Source organism: Diprion similis, chromosome 11 (genome assembly GCF_021155765.1).
Source record: "Diprion similis isolate iyDipSimi1 chromosome 11, iyDipSimi1.1, whole genome shotgun sequence".
Taxonomy (NCBI): Eukaryota; Metazoa; Arthropoda; class Insecta; order Hymenoptera; family Diprionidae; genus Diprion; species Diprion similis.
This window is the reverse complement of record NC_060115.1, coordinates 8872700-8890358: the sequence shown is the minus strand read 5'-3', so window position 1 is coordinate 8890358 and position 17659 is coordinate 8872700. Positions and strand designations below refer to the sequence as shown.

The window sequence follows — 17659 nt, the reverse complement described above, 5'->3', positions numbered from 1 at the left end:
TAAACGTACACAATAAACCCCTCGACCTTATAACGGACGAGCAGATTTGCAAAATGAGGCGGTTTATTTTCGATTATGAGTGTAACACAAAGCTAGGAGGAGGAGGATGATTTCTCATCTTCTAAAGCTGCTGAATATACCTATACCTACATAGTATATACGTATATGTATACAATCTGGTAACGGATTTTAATTAGTACACCGTTGTTGTACTGATTCCGCAGGAAGCACTTGACGTTTAATCAATTATTGCTATTATTACTAGGTATTATCATTATCATTATTATTATTATTATTATCATTATTATTATTATTATTATTATTATTATTGTAGAGATGTGAGAGTATCGTTAGGCAGAGAGCAATTATTCACCTGCGGCTCTTGCATCATTGGAATGCCGTTTGCGAAGGTCCTGCCAACGCTAATGAGTTTCCTGTTTTCAAATCTGACAGGTCAATGCGCGTTATTAAAATACATATAACGTTGATGAACTCCGACCCCGTCGAGCGTTTCTTACCCTTCGCAACTGGCGCTGCAGTTCGCCGAGAGAAATTTCTAGAGTTCTGATTACTATGCAGTCATTAAGGGGGTGCTCTGGTCGAGTTTAACGTTGTTGTACGTATCTTCAGATATCAAAGTCCACGTATTTTAAATGCAAATAAGGGTTTAACAGCCCCATTCTATATACAATTCTGAACAAAAAGACTCCGACACATTTTTATTTGATGCAGAAATGAAGAAATGGCACGAAAACTACGAATTTACTATTGCGATTTCGTAGTTTTTGTGCCATTTCTTTATTGTTACATCAAACGAAAATTTGTTACAATAATACTATGTATTGCGATAATTTAATATTCGTGTAATGTTTCATGAAAACAAAAAAAAAAAAAAAAAAAAAAAAGTAGCCAACTAAAGAGATTCAAAATAAATGCAAGTGTTGTCAACTATAACCAAATTAAATTATTCATTTACCTGTAATTCCAACAATATTAAAAACCATTATATCGAACGGATAGTCGTTATGCTAGATTCTTCTTAGATACGTATTAACATCCCTCTAAAGCGATAGCGGCCAAAGGGTATTCCTACCACCCTTGAGCTGCACTTAATGTCAAACCAATTGAGTGCTTCGCTCTAAACTCCTGCAGTGCAACGCCCCGGAGCTCTGGGAATTGTCAACCTCTGACCTTACGTAACTGAAATTGCCCTCCACCCTACAACCGTATAACTACTGTTAAAAGTGGCTCGTTAAAGAAAAAGAGACAAAAAGAGATCAATAATTGCGACAGGATAATACTGCAGCGTTTTGAGGAAATCGCTTCGATGGTTTACCACGGACCGTCCAACCACATGAATTCTCATTAACCAACAAAAGTTTGTAACAAATGTAAACAAAAAAAAAAAAAACTTTTTGTTTTTCGGTTCAAAAAATAAAACAGCTTATATGTTCGTTCGTATTATATTCTCCCTGTTTATCGTTAGTCTCATTCAAACGACGAATGCGGTTTCGACAACTCTCAACTCATTGTTGTTGTTATTATTATTATTATTATTATTATTATTACCATCATTACACCGTTTCAACGCAAAGTTGTAAAAAGATTTAATTACAGGTATTTGAACAGAATGAAACACGATCATTTCTGTTTTTACTCTTTCATTATATTAATATACTCTGAAATTTAATTCCATTCGTCGTCGCACACTGAAAAAAAATTATACCTTATTGTTTTTAAAAATTACAAAACACAGCTCGTTCGATCCCTTGATTTATTCGCCCTTTACACTTTTTCACACCCCTTGTGTGTATACTGTAATATAGTTCGTCTTTCAGAGTGCATGGCAGTAGCTTTTCTTACATCAGACGCTGAGAATGGAAACGCAACAAGTGAGGGAGAACAACCTCTTATATTCTGCCATCAACAATACATCAGTGAGCTTAACGCCTCAACCGTTGAACTTTCCTTTCCCGCGGACTGAACATCGGCAATATATTTGTCCTATTTTGTTTGCAGACCCTCGGGCCTCGCCGTTTTCGAGAACGGTGATCTCGAGCTTTTTGCCGAGAGCTTCCGTCTACAATAGAAACTCCACCAAGACACGCTACGGGAAAATACTCAGAACGGGTGTCGTAATGGGTCAGACTCGGGCCCATTGTTGGAGAAAATCACGCGACCCCTAAACGGGAATGGGGAGGTCTGAGACAAAAAAGAAAATAAACGGTTCACGTCCGAGCTTTCTTTGTAAAATGGAGCGCTTTCTCTTGTCTTATTCATATTATGTTGTGATTCAATGTATTGCGGTGCTTTCCGGAAAAAGCTCACTTTTTGCAGAAAAAAAACATTTGTCTTCAAATCCAAATTATAAATTACAATTTGTCATAAAATTTTTACTTCAGTTCCAACGGTGATGATTTGAAAAAAAATTGAATTAAGGTAAATATCATTGGATACAAATTCTAGACTGTATATTTTCGTTAGAGAATTAGTTTCTTTCGAAAGATATAATTTTCAGTTAAAATACCTACGATGTAAAATTTCAGGGAAGTATAAACTGTAATCAACAATGTTTCATAAATATTTTTCACCATTTTCACAAACGATGGAGTGAAAAAATGTGAAAAAAGTCAGTAGCGTACATTCAGCAAGTGCCAAAAGAGAGGATTGCTGATAAAGTATTCTATAAAAAAGTGGAAAAAGTTCACGAAGATGACCAAGAACGCGAATTTCAGAAAATTTTCTTATCTGACCACACCCAGCGTGTATTATTGACGATCCGAAGCTTGGTTGGTAGATTCTACCTAAAGATAAGGTCGACAAGAAGATTGTTCTAAATCATAAATTTCATGATATGCACTATTTTTGTGGAAAAATCAAATTCATCAAATCAAATCATTATGAGTCTGCGAGTCCACGGTACAAAAAAAATGCAAGCCACTCAATTGCAGGATCACAATTCTTCTCCAGTCTAGGATAAGCTCCGTCGCGCAGAATTTGTCGTAGCTTCTCGCCCAAAGTACTTTACCTACCTAGGGCATAATATTTTCGCCGATTGAAGTATCGTTAAACCTAGTAAGAATTCTCGAAAGTAAAAGTTGTCGTAAATTGTCTCGAAGGAGGGGGTGAATAAATAAGCGAAAAGTTCACCGGAGTATACCGGAAACTTGGAACTTCGCGAATAAAATTATACCTGCTTTCGGATTCTCAGTCATTCAGTTCAATCGCGCTATTTGTATAATAAAAATAATTTTCTTTCTCTCCTTCTATTTCTTCGATATCATCTCCTGCAGCGATTCTCCACTTGCAGACGCAGCAAGAGTTTCAACTTGCGCGTGAAATCTGAGCTATAAGTGTTCATACATATATACTTATAAAGGGAAGGAGAGAGAGAACCTAATTCCATAAGCCTTTGCCGTGAGAAGATGATCTCCAATCTCCAACGTACCCTGTAGTGGGAAATGTATGTACATACATACCTCCGTAGGCAGACACTAAAACTAAACCATAATACCCACTCTCGGCAAAGTTTCGGTTTTATCTGATTAAACTCGAATCGTATAACTACTGCGAGTTTAGAGTCATCTCCTGCATTATAAGTTTTCCTCACCATTGAGTCGATTGTTTGAAAGAAAGAAAAAAAATTATACAATTTGGTGTTCCATCTACAGTGAGAAAAATTAAAATGACTATCACAGTTAGTAAAAAATTCTAGTGACGTTGATATAGCGTTACGATAACCGTTTAAACACTCTTTGAATTACAACAAATTAGTGTTTTTTTTTTATTCAATGTGATCTATATTTTTCGATTATGGTGTAAAAATGAACAATAACCGTGTCAAGAAATTTATCTCACAAGGAACATCAGTTTGGTGTCCCCCAGTGATTTCGTTGAGACTCATATATGTTGTGTAGAACAATGAATATTAAAAGGGACGTATTTTTTTTTTATCTGCGGAAAAATGGTTTAAAGGGGTATAAACGACCCCCAAAGATAGGCAATGAACGGGGTGATTTCTTTATGAGCTTGGAATATTTGAATGAAACCGACGCTGAAATATATTATTAATGAATAGAAACATTTCATATATAAATATATGAGATTTTCCTCTTAGCGCAGTAATTATCCCTGTTTCTAGAGTGAATTTCTGCACTTTAAAACCTTAGTCTTTCATTCTCTGCGTGTAATTTCTATACGTCGTAGCAAAGTACATGCATATTATTGCGACAAGTTTCGGGGTAGGTTTGAAAGGTTATTAAAAGCTGCGGGGTCGTACCTCGGAGCTTGCAGTGGAAATTGTGCTGTCAGCGCTGTCAGTTGTGGCGACAGAGCAGAGGGGTGATCGAGCCCTGGCCCTTTGGGTGCTCCGGGCTCTGAATTTCGCGATTCCGGTTGCGACGCCAATTTTCGTAACTACGCTCGTCGTGTTCGTCTTCTCGTTGCCGGCCCCGGGTCCGCCCCCAGCCACGTCCCCGTCCCCGCCGCCGCATGCCAGCTTCAGCACATCCCCAAATACTTCTGACAATTTGTCGGGCACTTTGACGAGTTCGTCTAGTACCAGCGCTAACGCCTAGCCTCTGTCTCCTGCTCGCCGATTTTCGCCTCCTCTTATCGATTTTCGATCTTTACAATCGTAGCCTCTTCTTCTTCTTTTTCTTTACTTTTTAATCCTAAATCACGCGCGCACATGTATTATAGTTATAAATTCGAAAATTAGGATATTTATCTTGTATTAACGATTGATTGTAACCGATAATTACGAGTAAACTGATTTTTTTATTCTTCTTCTTCTTCTTCTTTCTTTTTTACTTACGTTTATTTGTTAGTTTTTTTTTTTTTTTTTTTTAACTGTACACTTTATTCAACTATCGATACATATACGACGTGTATGATTGTACAAGTGATTGTCTGGCTCTTTGCTTCGGTTTAAAAACATAGGCTGATTGAACGTTATTGTCGGTATATTTTATTTTTATTCTTTTTCTTTTTTTTTATCACTCGCCGAAAATACCTTTACCATAAACGCATCGTTTATTGTTATTTATTATTTTCATTAAGATGATTTTCACGTGTTTCTTAAAATGAGATTCGAGGTTTCGTTTATACACGCTGTTATTTAAATTCTCCGTGTAAACCTTCTCATACGTTACATATTCCTCGCGAATCGTGTTTCTCCACAATTATAAGAAGGCATATGGTTTTATTATCCGATTTGATTGTTAAACAGTATATATTACATGTAATATCATATGCCTAAAATACACTCGATTACCGCAGGTGAATTACAGATTACATATATTCCCTGTACATACATGCACATACGCATACACGCACACAAATGTATATACATTTATATATATATATATATATATATAGTATATCGACGGTATTAGGCAGATATAAGGTGAATCATGGTGACAGTTAAAAGACCGCAGGTGGTGCTAATTCCTATGACTCTTCGAAGTAATCGGGATGCATTGTAATCGAGGTGACCGTATAAGTAAATCACACCTTTCACCGAATATCTCGAATATCTCGAATGTCTCTCTTGCCGATTACTTAATTTTTATCGTTAAAAATTCCCCCAGGCTCCCCATTCACACCGTTTCCCTAACTATCCCTGGGTGATTCCCCTGCACTCTCTCTGTTTACAGTCAGATACGCACAACGTTCGAGGCGTCGCGACGCTCTGTCTGACGGTTCGGGGTTGCGCGTCGAGTCCCGACTACCGTCGCAGATCCTTCCCTCCTTCCCAATCGCGCCGGTACCGACCGTCGCGTGTATATATATATATATATATATACGTAGCGCACGTAGTTACGAGGGTGTATTTATATGTATATGCTCGATGCATTATCATGCGTGTAGATACATAATTATATTAACTCTGCAATCTGCAGGTTTTCTGCTGTGCGAATTTCATTCTCTGCTCATGCACGCTTACTTGATTACCGTACGATTTGACCGTGTGAAAGAAGTTTAAGTGTTTTAAAAATCATTTTATTAATTTATAAACAGAGAACGATTCGAAACATTGTTGGATAAAAATATGTGTGATTTTATTTATCACCACTTTAGACGTTGTACGTTTTTGTTTTTCTGAAATTTTGGAGTTTTTCATACTATGCTGTACGGATTATCTGCAGTCATGTTTTAACAAAAGGCAACATAAGAAAAAAATGTATAATTTTTACGTCATATATTATTATGCGTAAGAATTATTATTTTGCATAATAATCAAGGAAAACGTATAATTTCAGGCAAGTAAGTTTCCTGAAACCATAATTCCAAAGACTCACTGTGATGAATATTAAAAAACTAGGGAGCGCATCTTAACTTTAACGGGCCCGTATACGATCGGTAGGTACACTTATTATATGCTTCGCATAAATGTCTATGTATGTAATATGGTACATAGAATCATACGTAAGGGTGTCCCTTATTTAAGGTGTTGACGAATTTTTGCCGCCCCACCCCCGAAATCAATTTCGAATAATTAGAAAACAACTACCTAATTTTTTCAGATTCTTACCTCAACTCTAGGATAGTCCAGTTCCTAGTCGAAGTTTCTTATGGAAATAACATGTGAAAAACTATTTTTCTCAGTATATATTTTATTGTAAAAGTAATAATGTTAAAAAAAATTTATAACTATGAGGTTTTAGTCGACAATAGTGCTATTGTCTGGAAAAAAAATTCACATAATCATACCACGCAATCTCGACGAATTGCACCACCCTCGAAATCTGACTTTTTGTCTCATTTTGTGGAAGTGCGATTCGTCTAGATTTGCTGATATCGTGATGTAAATTTTTATTACAGATAGTAGCACTAATGCCCACTAAAACCTCGCAGTTACAGATTAAAAAAAAATATTCTTACTCTTGCAACAAAATATATATCGAGGAATCAAGTTTTTCCCATGTTTTTTCCATAAGAAACTTCGACCACAAAGCGGACTATCTCAGAGTTGGGGTAGAAATCTGAAAAAATTAGACAATTGTTTTCTAATTATTTGAAGTTGATTTGGTGGATGGGGCAGCAAAACTTCGTCAACACCCTAAATAAGGGACACCCTAGTGTATATACTACGGGACCATGGCGGCGAAGGGGAGGCGCGAGGGAAAATGGAGAGAAGTAAAATAGACGCTGCGTGCGCCGCAACAGGTTACAGAAACATAGCGTATATTCTCTCTCACTCTCTCTCTCTCACGCTCTCCCTCAGCGGTATTATATACCTGGTGTATATATATGCACATATACATATATATATATATATATATATATGTCTGATGCCTGGATGAAGGATCTATTCGCTCAGTTATATGTATGTACAGGTAATATTTCACACCGTCTAGTGTAAGGTGGATTATGCAATGCGTCACGGAATTTGGATTAATATATTATTCCAGGGTTGGATTTGCCCCTCCGAAAACGATGCAGACCTACATTTTACGATAGAATATAGCATAAAGATTGTAAAAGCAAAGAAAATAGATAAATAAAAAATAAACAACCGACGGAAATAAGTAAATTGTAGTGTATATATACAAATGTATTATTTGTATTTTTAAACCCTTATCTGCGTGGTGACGGAGGGTTGAGAAATCCCGAGGTATTTTATTTTTTTTATTTTTTATTTTTTTTTTTAGTCAATATTTATTCTCGTTATACTGATCGTGCGGAAACGCGCTTCTTCATGTTTATATACGCGGTTTTCGAAATAGATTTTCACGTATATCCGGTGTGCCAATTCTCATGATGAGTATAACCTGTATAATATCGAGTATGAAACGAGAGAAAATTCAAGATACATTCTGTTGGAGAATGAAAAACGCAGTATAGTGAACAGGTAATGTGAATATCCCGACTGGTAATTACTCGAGGTGAAAATCAATAGTTCAAATTAATTTTATTACAAGGTAGTCGTATGTGTGTTGAGTATTAATCAAGTTATTAAGTATATTCGCAAGCTAGGATGTAGGCTTTTAATATACAAAAATACAAAGTCCTGGAGTTGCGAAGAAAAGCTTGGATATCGTAGCGCGGTTTCAAATCGCTTTAAACTGATTAAAAATCTGCTAGTTTTGTTTAATTTCACTCTAGGATGAAAATTTGATGTAACACTTTTTTTTTAACACGTTGGGATCGTTAAATATTTGATATTACAACGATGTTTAACAGCAATGTTTAATTGATTTTTGAAATGAAAAAGAATCAGTTTCAAAATCAATTACTTAGTAGAAAAAGAATCTTCGGGATAAAATGATCCATTGTAACGTGACATAAATCGAATTGGCTAAATTTTTAATCATTCTGAAATAAATTATCATCGATATCTCATACGTATACCAACAAATTTTTGTTCATCAATCCAGTATTCCTTATTTTTCAAAAGAGTTTCGCATCTTACGAATGTAATAATTTTATGAGTACCAAATGTAAGTCGTCCGTCTCGTAATGAATTGAATAAAAATTGTCGATTTTTCGCGTTATCTCTGCCACACGGTACTAAAAATTTGTAAAAGAAAAGAAACTGATTTTCAAACATCCGTCTTCGATTACCGATTATCATTTATCACAATATCTTGCGCCATGTGAAAATAGAAAATCTGAACGCCAATGTCTGCGCATTTTACCATTATCTCAGAAAATAGAAACAAGCGAGCAAGATTCCTCTCCAGATTGTCTTCAGATTTTTTTTCTCGTTTCGGTATGTATCCCATTTTATTTATCATCCGGGTTTTTGCACGACCGTGAGAACGAAAACCTGCGGCAATAGCAGCGGCAGAAAACGATAGGATACAGACCTACGTATAACGTTTTATAAAAGCACCGAGCTTGATAGAATCCGAATCCCGTCGTATCGTTGGTCAAGGTCGTTCGAAGCGCGTCCTTTCCGACGATAAGGATATCGATTTTCCGCTTTGCTTACCCTGCGTGCGTACACACTTGCACACACACACGCACATATATAATATATATACATACATTATTTATAAATACGCACATAAACAACATACATATACCTATACACTGCTTTCAGATCTTTCCATCAGTCGTGTAATTGATTTCAAGAAATTTTCAACCCTGCAGGAAAGCAATACGGGGGTGTACTTATATTTATACAGGCGTATAAAGCCCACCCAGTTGAAATCTGAAGGACTCGACTTTCAAGGATCATTCAAAATTAAATATGGACGTAATCGAGCGACAGTGATTAACGAGACCACCCAGATTCGGAATATCATATGTATAATTCACCGTTTTCCCGGGATTTCTCATAAGATTCTAGTGGTCGATTCATTCACGTTATTAACATATGTTTGTACAATTTTCTTCCTATTTTTGTATCGCAGGTTTTTTTTTCTCTTTTTCCCACGCGAGGTAAGACTTTTTTTTCCTTAATCGATTTCAAACCTCAGATTTTCGAGCTAATAAACCAACTTTTCACTTTGTGTGCGGTACACGTGAATTGTTCGCAAAATTGTTCGCAAAATCGACGTTCTGTACAAGATATCGAATACGAGACACTGGATGAAAATTGATGAGGAGAATTGAAAAAAGCTGTCAGTGCCAGGTTTTTTTTTTGTTTCTTTCAACAAATTGTTTACAAATAACTATGCCAAAAAAGAAGAAACAGGATTTCTCGGTTTTTGAAAATTGTTGGTTGCAAGTACTTGCAGCTTTTTCAATCTCCCTTTTAAATTTTATAACAAATTTGCAAAATACAAACTTCGTCCAATCAATCCACCAAGATTTGAATACTTAACCATAGATAATAATTTTTTTATGGTTTAATACTTTTAGCGCAGGATTAAGATAGAATCTTGATTAAGTCGGTGTAAATATTCCAGAATCTCGAATTTTTCTCATCGCATAACATACAGGAGTAAAAATCTCGAAAAACGCGTTCTTCTTCAAATCCCCAAGGATGACCCTTGAAAGGGATTTCATATTCGGAAAGATTAGACTTTTTTTTTACACGAAAAACACATTAGGCCATATTTTTGCCCCGCGACAGTAGGAAGTGATAAGAATTCGAAGACAAAGTTTCAATTCTAAAACGTGATAAAATTGTTCAACGTTATTCTCGTAAACGTTAAGGCGTAAAAGTTTAACCGTTAAAAGATTTTCACACCTCAATCCATACTATAATACATCCAAATTGCACTCAGATCGAAATTTTCATCTAAAAAAGCTGGCCAAAATTTGATGAATCAAGTAAAACTGCATCTTATGCATAATTGGTAATGACAAAAGGAAAAAAAAAAAAAAAGGGAAAAATTATTCACCAACGCGAAATAAAAGAAACTCACATAAGCCGCAGTCCGTCGTAAAAAAAAGTCACAACGACCTTATATTTTTCTCCGCGCCATTTTTACTTCTGCATTTGTTAGGTATACATAATATAAAGCTTGAAAGTTTTCACTGAAATAAAACGACGACGGGAGAAAGGAAAAATAATGAAACAAAAAATAAAAAAAAAAAATAAAAATAAACAAAGTAAACTCGAAGGAAAAAAGGGGAGAAACTACCCTAGCTGTGCATAATACATTTTCGTTGCCCGTCTACCGTTTTACCCCTGTGGCTACCGTATTCGTATTGCGCCGTTAAAGTTACAAGCATGCCTGAGAAATTCACTGCATGTATAAAGAAAGCTGCATTTATCTTCCCAAGCCTCCGCTGATCCACGTATAATATTAAATAAAGCGTGTGGGATTTGGATGTTTTTTTTCTCTCTGGAGATTTGTAATGACAAATATTGACGTCTACAATAGAAGAATGATCCGTGACGTAAAGGAGAACGAAAAAGCTTCAAGTGAGATTTATAATTTTACCTTTTTGGAATTCGATTACACGCTTTATTGTCATATCGAATCAATTCAATGCAGGTGCGATGACATTTCACTCGCAGTATAATTATAAGCTGGAATTTTTTAACTTTTCTATATCCAACAATGAACATGTGTACGTAGACGATTGGTCGACAAGCATGTTACATGCGTGTGTTAAATGCTAAATTTTTGCGGATTATTACCGATGAAATTGGGTTATTTCGTTCGCTCCTGTTTCTCTAATTGAAAGCTGCGTTGTACAATGCAACACGGTTGCATTGGAAGTTCCAATTTCATTACTTGAAATCGATATTTTCCAATTTTTCGTTGCTGATCCATCGAAGAAGATTATTAAAAATGTCACTCCGGAGTACCGAGTATATTAGTCGAAATTTGCTTTTTAATTAGTAAAAAATTCAAATCGTATAACGGATAGTTAGTTCATGGCTCAATAAAGGCGTAACAACTTCGGCAAAACGTCAGAAATGGTCGAAAATCGATTTTTATTTAAAAAAAAATTTTCTCGTTACGGTATAATTTTGTAGACAAAAAAAAATAAGTTTCCGAAAGTTTCAGTTTAAAATTTGATTTTTGAAAGGTCGCTCATAATTTTTTTCTACAATTTTTTGGTGCATTTCTTTAGATCTTTTCGAGCGACCTTTTAATATTCATATTAAAATTTCATAAATTTTTTGTCTTTAATTTAGTAAGAAAGAATCGATAACAATACACCACGACATGAATTTAAAATCGAACAAAATACTGAAAATATAATTTACGATTTTTGACATTTTTAAAAATTTGGAGCGACCTCTTAAAATTTTTTTTTTTAGCTGTCCTTTGGAGTGGGCTCTTAAAACATCAAAAACTAACATTTTGTCACACGAGACTGAAAAATAAAAAAGTAGTCGGTTTTTTTGCACCAGCCATAATATGTATGTACAATGCTCCGGGCATAGAAATTTATTATAGTTTTAAAAAATTTAGCGTAGATCTTATCGCGGGCCGTCAACAGATTTATGATTACAGGTAATAAAATGCAAAGTCACGATCCTCTCGATACATATAATGGTATGTATATATCTACATGTGTGTACAGTTTGGAGAGGACGTATAGAACGAGCTTTCCTATACCGCTATAGATCAATACGCCTCTTCGATATCCGACGCGATTCTGCGTATCTACCGGATGTATTCCATATCACACTCCTTATACACGTGTCCATTATACCAATTTAATTGTGCATATCCGATGCGCCATCCCTGCATCGTAATGCAGTATCCAGCGGAATACGATTTTGAATTATATTCTTCTCGGGGGCTTTGAAATGAAATTTTTTACAGCGATCCGAGTAGATCGTATTTTTCAGCGAGAATGAATTTTTTCTTTTTCCTATTCACTGACCGAAGAAAAATTGATACATAGAGAAAAAAGAATGAGAATTGAAACTCGCAAAAAGTAATTGAGAAAAAAATAATGAAACGAAAAGATACAAGGTAAGTAAAAAGTTTTAGAATTTCGTTCAAATTTAGAATTAATATTTGTGTAAAAATAAGAAAATAACAAAAAAAGTGTCACCTAAATTCGAGCCTACATTTTCTCGAGGAAACGAAATGCTATTTTTTTTTTTTTTTATAATGTCATGGCGCGTAGTATTATCCGATGTATCCAGTTACACATATACTATACATTATCCTGCAAGGCGTCCGATTTTTTACACTCCGCGTTATAATTTTATCGTTTGAATTCTCGCTGGTTGAATAATAATCCTTGTTCTTTCGTCGAAAATTAATCTGACTGAAATTGTGACGTTTCGTTAAATATCCACACAGCTCGCAAGGTAACACACACCTGCCTCCGTAAGAGTTATTCCTTCGTTCTTCGAGTTCCCTTCTGCACATCGACGATACAGAAATTCGTCTCTCCGGAGGTGAGAGCAGAGAGCAGTTTTCAATATTCATCGTATTTTTATGCTACACATTAATACGTTTCTATATATATATATATATATGTACATAAAGTATAACGTTTTAATTGAGTGTCTCACTTTCCTGAATAATAGATATAGCAAAGCTCGTTAATATTTAAGATTTTCCACATAACTTCTCGACTTTCATCAAGTGTATACATATAATATGTATACTAGAGCTTGAATCAAAGAGGAAAAATTTTAGTTTAAGAGTGGTTGGACCGTCGTATCTTCAATCTAACATACATAATACGCTTAGATTTTTGCACCTGCATAGCATATAGCTGACCGAAATGAATGAATGAATTGAAAAGTGAGAACCGAAAATCTGGCAGGAACGAAATGAATCGGTATCAAAAAGTTGAATGACCACATAAGAAAATTTATTCACGTGTAGAGACGTATAATAACATTTAAGAAGAGATGATAGCCCTCATTCGATACCGAGTGCTTTATCGATTGCTGATACGGAAAACGGGTGGGTCTCGGTTCCTCTGATGTCCGTGTGATTCCAATACACGGACCCGCGGGTAAACGCGATTCAGCGAAGCGCCGGACACCGACGTTTTGTCGCTTCAATTGGTCTGCTTTTTCGTCCGTTATTTTCTCTTTCCTCTTATCCTTCATTTCCTCCAGACTAGGTATACGGATTTTTCATTTCAGTAGTGGAAAAAGAAAAAGAAAAAAAAAAAAAAAAAAAATTTAGAGGAAAAGAAAAAGACAAATCGACTTTGGAATAGATAACATATTTTATGTATAAAGTAAAATGCGAACGAGTCTCAAAGTTTTGGTAAAATATTCATCTATTATACTGATGGGATACTTGACTTTTCCTCTTTATAGTTGGAGGTTTGAAATTCGAACGATTGAAATGACGCGAACTTCTCATTTTAAAAACTCAAAATAACCGATCAGCAGCTTAGTCCCGAATTCATGTGCAAATCGGCAATTAGTCGAGAAAGTTTGCTGAGCTAATCTTCCTAGGATTCGTTGAATATTCTCACACCCGTTGACCTAGAACTAGAACAACCGACTGCATAAAAGTATCTTGTTTTTATTTTTTTTTTTTATTTGTGTTTTTAATTCGGTGTCAGCTCAAGTGAAACTTCCTGTCGTTTTCTTACACGATTGAAAGAAAAAACAAAACAAAAAGAAAAAAAAAAAACATCATAACATCCGTGTACGAAGGGGGTGTTTAGACCCGAGTAAAAAATTCTATACAAAGGCAAAAATGAAATCGAAGTTTGATGTATGATATTATCCTGGTATATAATTTGTCAATATAAACGAAGTTGATTGCTCAAGTTCTGCAGGGTGGAGGTTGAGAAAGCGATCAATAAAATGATGGGCGCCTTCTCTACTCGTGCGTCCACCTTTTTGGGGTATATATAATACACATATATACGTCTACTGTGTATATATATATATATATATTATTTATATATATATATCTACGTACGATGTGTCGCAGAATGAAATTTCTCCCCTGAGCTTTGATGGCGTTTCGTAAGAAAAAAGTTGCGCAGCAGCAATTGCAACGGGGTTCGATTCCGCAAAAGAGAAATTATTGCAGGAGTATATATGGAGAACGGTTGATTGCATTTGTCGAAAGCTTGTAGAGAAAGCATCGGGATTTTAAAAGGAAAAATATAGGTCAACAGAAAGTGAATCCATGAAAAATGGCCGGCTTCAGATTGAATTGCCTTCGCACCCATATATCTGTACTGTATATTATATATATATATATATCAGAGAATTGCCAAACGTTGGTATATCGCGTTATTTTCATAAGAGAAAAACCATTCGGGACTAAATAACGTCCTTATCAACCCTCAGCCAAATATTTCTACCTATACGAGCTGAAGGTTAATTGGTATTGCACCTACTGCCAAGCGAATTTTCATCGCCTTACCGACTCGAAAGCTCGGAAGCTTGACTCCGACGGTAACTTACCGACAGCGTATCGATCACTCAACGAAAGCTCGGCAATACCGTGTTATCGACGATTGATATATTAGCGCCAAGAGGTGATTCACGCTTTGCTCGATGTTCCTCGGGAGCTTTTTGATCCCGACTTGCGTCAAAGGCCTCGAAGTCACTGTGACGTTATCCGCTAACAATAAGATGCGATATCCGTTGTACTCAAGGCTCACCGCGTTTATTGCGTTTTACCTCGATAAATCCGAATAGTAACTAATTTACGATTGGCAATAAAAGCTGTGATTACATCGTTGATAATCATGGTAAAAACAACGACGCTGTTGGGAGATGGCTTAAATTACTCGCAAGATGCGAAGACCCACGCCTCAATTTATTTCGGGGTTACGATGTGCTCCTTGTTTTCCAATTACCAACCCTCGATTTACATTTTAATCAGAGTATAACTGTTGATTTAATGTATCATGCTCAAAATGTCTTGGCAGAAATTTGTGAATATTCAAACCTTAGATATTCGCAGATTTCTGCACAGAATATATCTATACTTATACAGGTACGTATAGTAAGAGATCCCAGAATTACTCGAGAAAATTTTTCTACAATTTTAGCGAAATTCAATTCAAATTCCAGAATCAAGAAAAATTATATTACCAGAAATATATTAACGGAGATTTAGATAGAAAATATGTGCATAATTATGCAGAGTATCTTTTGAATGCATATCAGCTCTGTCTAATTTCGCCGAATAAACGCAGAAAACCAGAAGAGGATTTTACTCACCCCAGTTTGGACCGCGTAAAAGCTCTGCTGAGGCTTCCTCCAGCAGTTGAGGACGGTGGAACCGCCGGTGGAATTCTGACTTCGATTTTTGGTCGTCGACGGAGGATCCGGCCATCGGTCCAGCGCGCTCCAGGACTTCCCCTTTCGTTTAACGGCGTAATACCTGTAGACGACTATCGTCATCGCCACGACCAGGGCCAATCCGGTCCCAGCCGCCGCCCCCAGCACCGCTGAGGACACCATCTGCAACCCCAAACCCGGGCCCGTCAGATCTGAGGGATAAAAACCGGAAGAGAAATTGTAGAAAGTGTATTTCTGAGGAGAAACGAATTAAACAGGTGTTTAAGGGTTTGATTTTGGCCGGGGAGATCAGCCAATGACTGGTAGAATTGTTTGCAGACAATTACAAATGACAAACCAAATACAAGATTTCTCGTTGAAGGGATTATAAGATTGATTATTTATGTAATTTTTTAATTGGAGGTAGACGCAATACAAATTACACTTATATTTTGTAATCGGAATAAAGTGGAATACGAATGGCGTTTTCGATGCCGAGTGATTGATTACGTTAAAAAATTATAGACGAGTAAAAGTATTGATAATTACACTTGAAAAACGTAATTGATGAAAATAGAAATGACAGTTATTGAAAAAAAATTGTAAACTAAACTGAAATTATCTGCAATAACAAATGTAATTTATATTTCGTGTTGACCTAATTACAAAACAAAAGTGCAATTTGTATTTCATATAAGTTTGAATAACAGGATACAAATATAATTTGTACTTTTTACTCCCCCGTGATTACAATACACAAAATGTAGTTTTTAATTAAAACTTAATTATGTACTGTACTTAATTCATTTTCCAACGGTTTAAAAACGCCATTCAGTAAAAATTAATTTACCGCTAGAATTCAGTAACCTTCCGTGGTTCTTATTCCATTCGGCATTTTTCTCGACCGCGATGTTTAATTGGCCATTTCTCAGACACTAATTAATGTCGGGTCTTTACTATTAGCTCAAATCATGGTTTGAGCGGGCAATTGAGCAGCTAATTAAACCGTATAACTTTCAGGATCAGAACTAAAATTTAATTTGAATCACGAGGCGATTGTCCCAAGTAATTGATACTTTTTAACTCTGATAATGACTCTCATCGAAGCGACCAATGCCCGGTTTGTCATTTTGCAAAACGGTGTTTCATCCGCTACACGATAAAATTTAAGATTCTCTAGAAATGGCAACTGGAGGATAAAACGTTGCGTTGGCGGCACTTGAATTATTTCGCATAATTTGCGAGACGTAAGGGATGATTTATATTCCGAAATCGAATCAAGAGTATCAGGTGTGGTTTTCATCAATCCGAAGTAATTCGTATTGACTTTCGATTCAAATGTCTAAACGGATCGTTATACCTAAACCGCGTATCAAATTGCAAACGTGTTGATTATGAATTGCGAAATTTCGTCAAGAATTCTTTCATCACCCGATTCTCAGCGAGTAAGAACTTCAGTTATTATCCTACTTCTGACGAACTTTGGTACACGTCAATACTTAATATTCCGGGGGTGTAGTGTTACATAATCACGCGGTGGGAATAATTAATTGGGTGGAGAGATAATTCGCTAATTACTACCGCAAGGAAAAGTTCACGCCTATAACTAGTTAACATCGTGTTCTTTAGACAGTTGTGATCTCGTTACGACGAAGAACGTTTGATGTCTGATGAAAAGACATTTTGCACTTGCGATAAAAGCATTCCTGCAACAACGACTCCCTTGTCGTAAAGATTTTCTCTCTTTTCGTTACTTCTGTTCTCTCCAACTTTCAGAAAACGAGACTTCAAGTTATCGCTCGATTTCTTTTACGGAGCGAAAGAGGGAGAAAACCTTTGGGAGAACGAAAATCGTATACTTCCAAGAAAAAGAAATTCTGCAATATTGACATTGTGCCAATTCTCGAGTTTATATACGTTACACTCGTCGATTAGTTGGAAGTTTTCGTCGTCGTCGCGAAGAGTGAGAAAATTTTTTCGCTCGTGTATTTGACGGAGAATCTTATTTCCTCAGGGAAAGCCCTCGCGATCATTTCGTATTTCTGTAATATAAAAATAACCGCTGACTTG

The 17659-nt window shown here is 35.9% G+C and overlaps 1 protein-coding gene across 1 annotated transcript in view; it reads right to left on the bottom strand.

Annotated features, from left to right (window-relative positions):
- The window catches only part of LOC124412408 (synaptotagmin-5), a 53397-nt gene that overhangs the window by 9411 nt on the left and 26327 nt on the right, over positions 1-17659 (bottom strand). Inside the window, exon 3 of the mRNA XM_046892258.1 lies at positions 15530-15801. Coding sequence (XP_046748214.1) covers positions 15530-15772 — 243 coding nt within the window. The 5' untranslated portion in view covers positions 15773-15801. The remainder of the gene's footprint in view (positions 1-15529; positions 15802-17659) is intronic.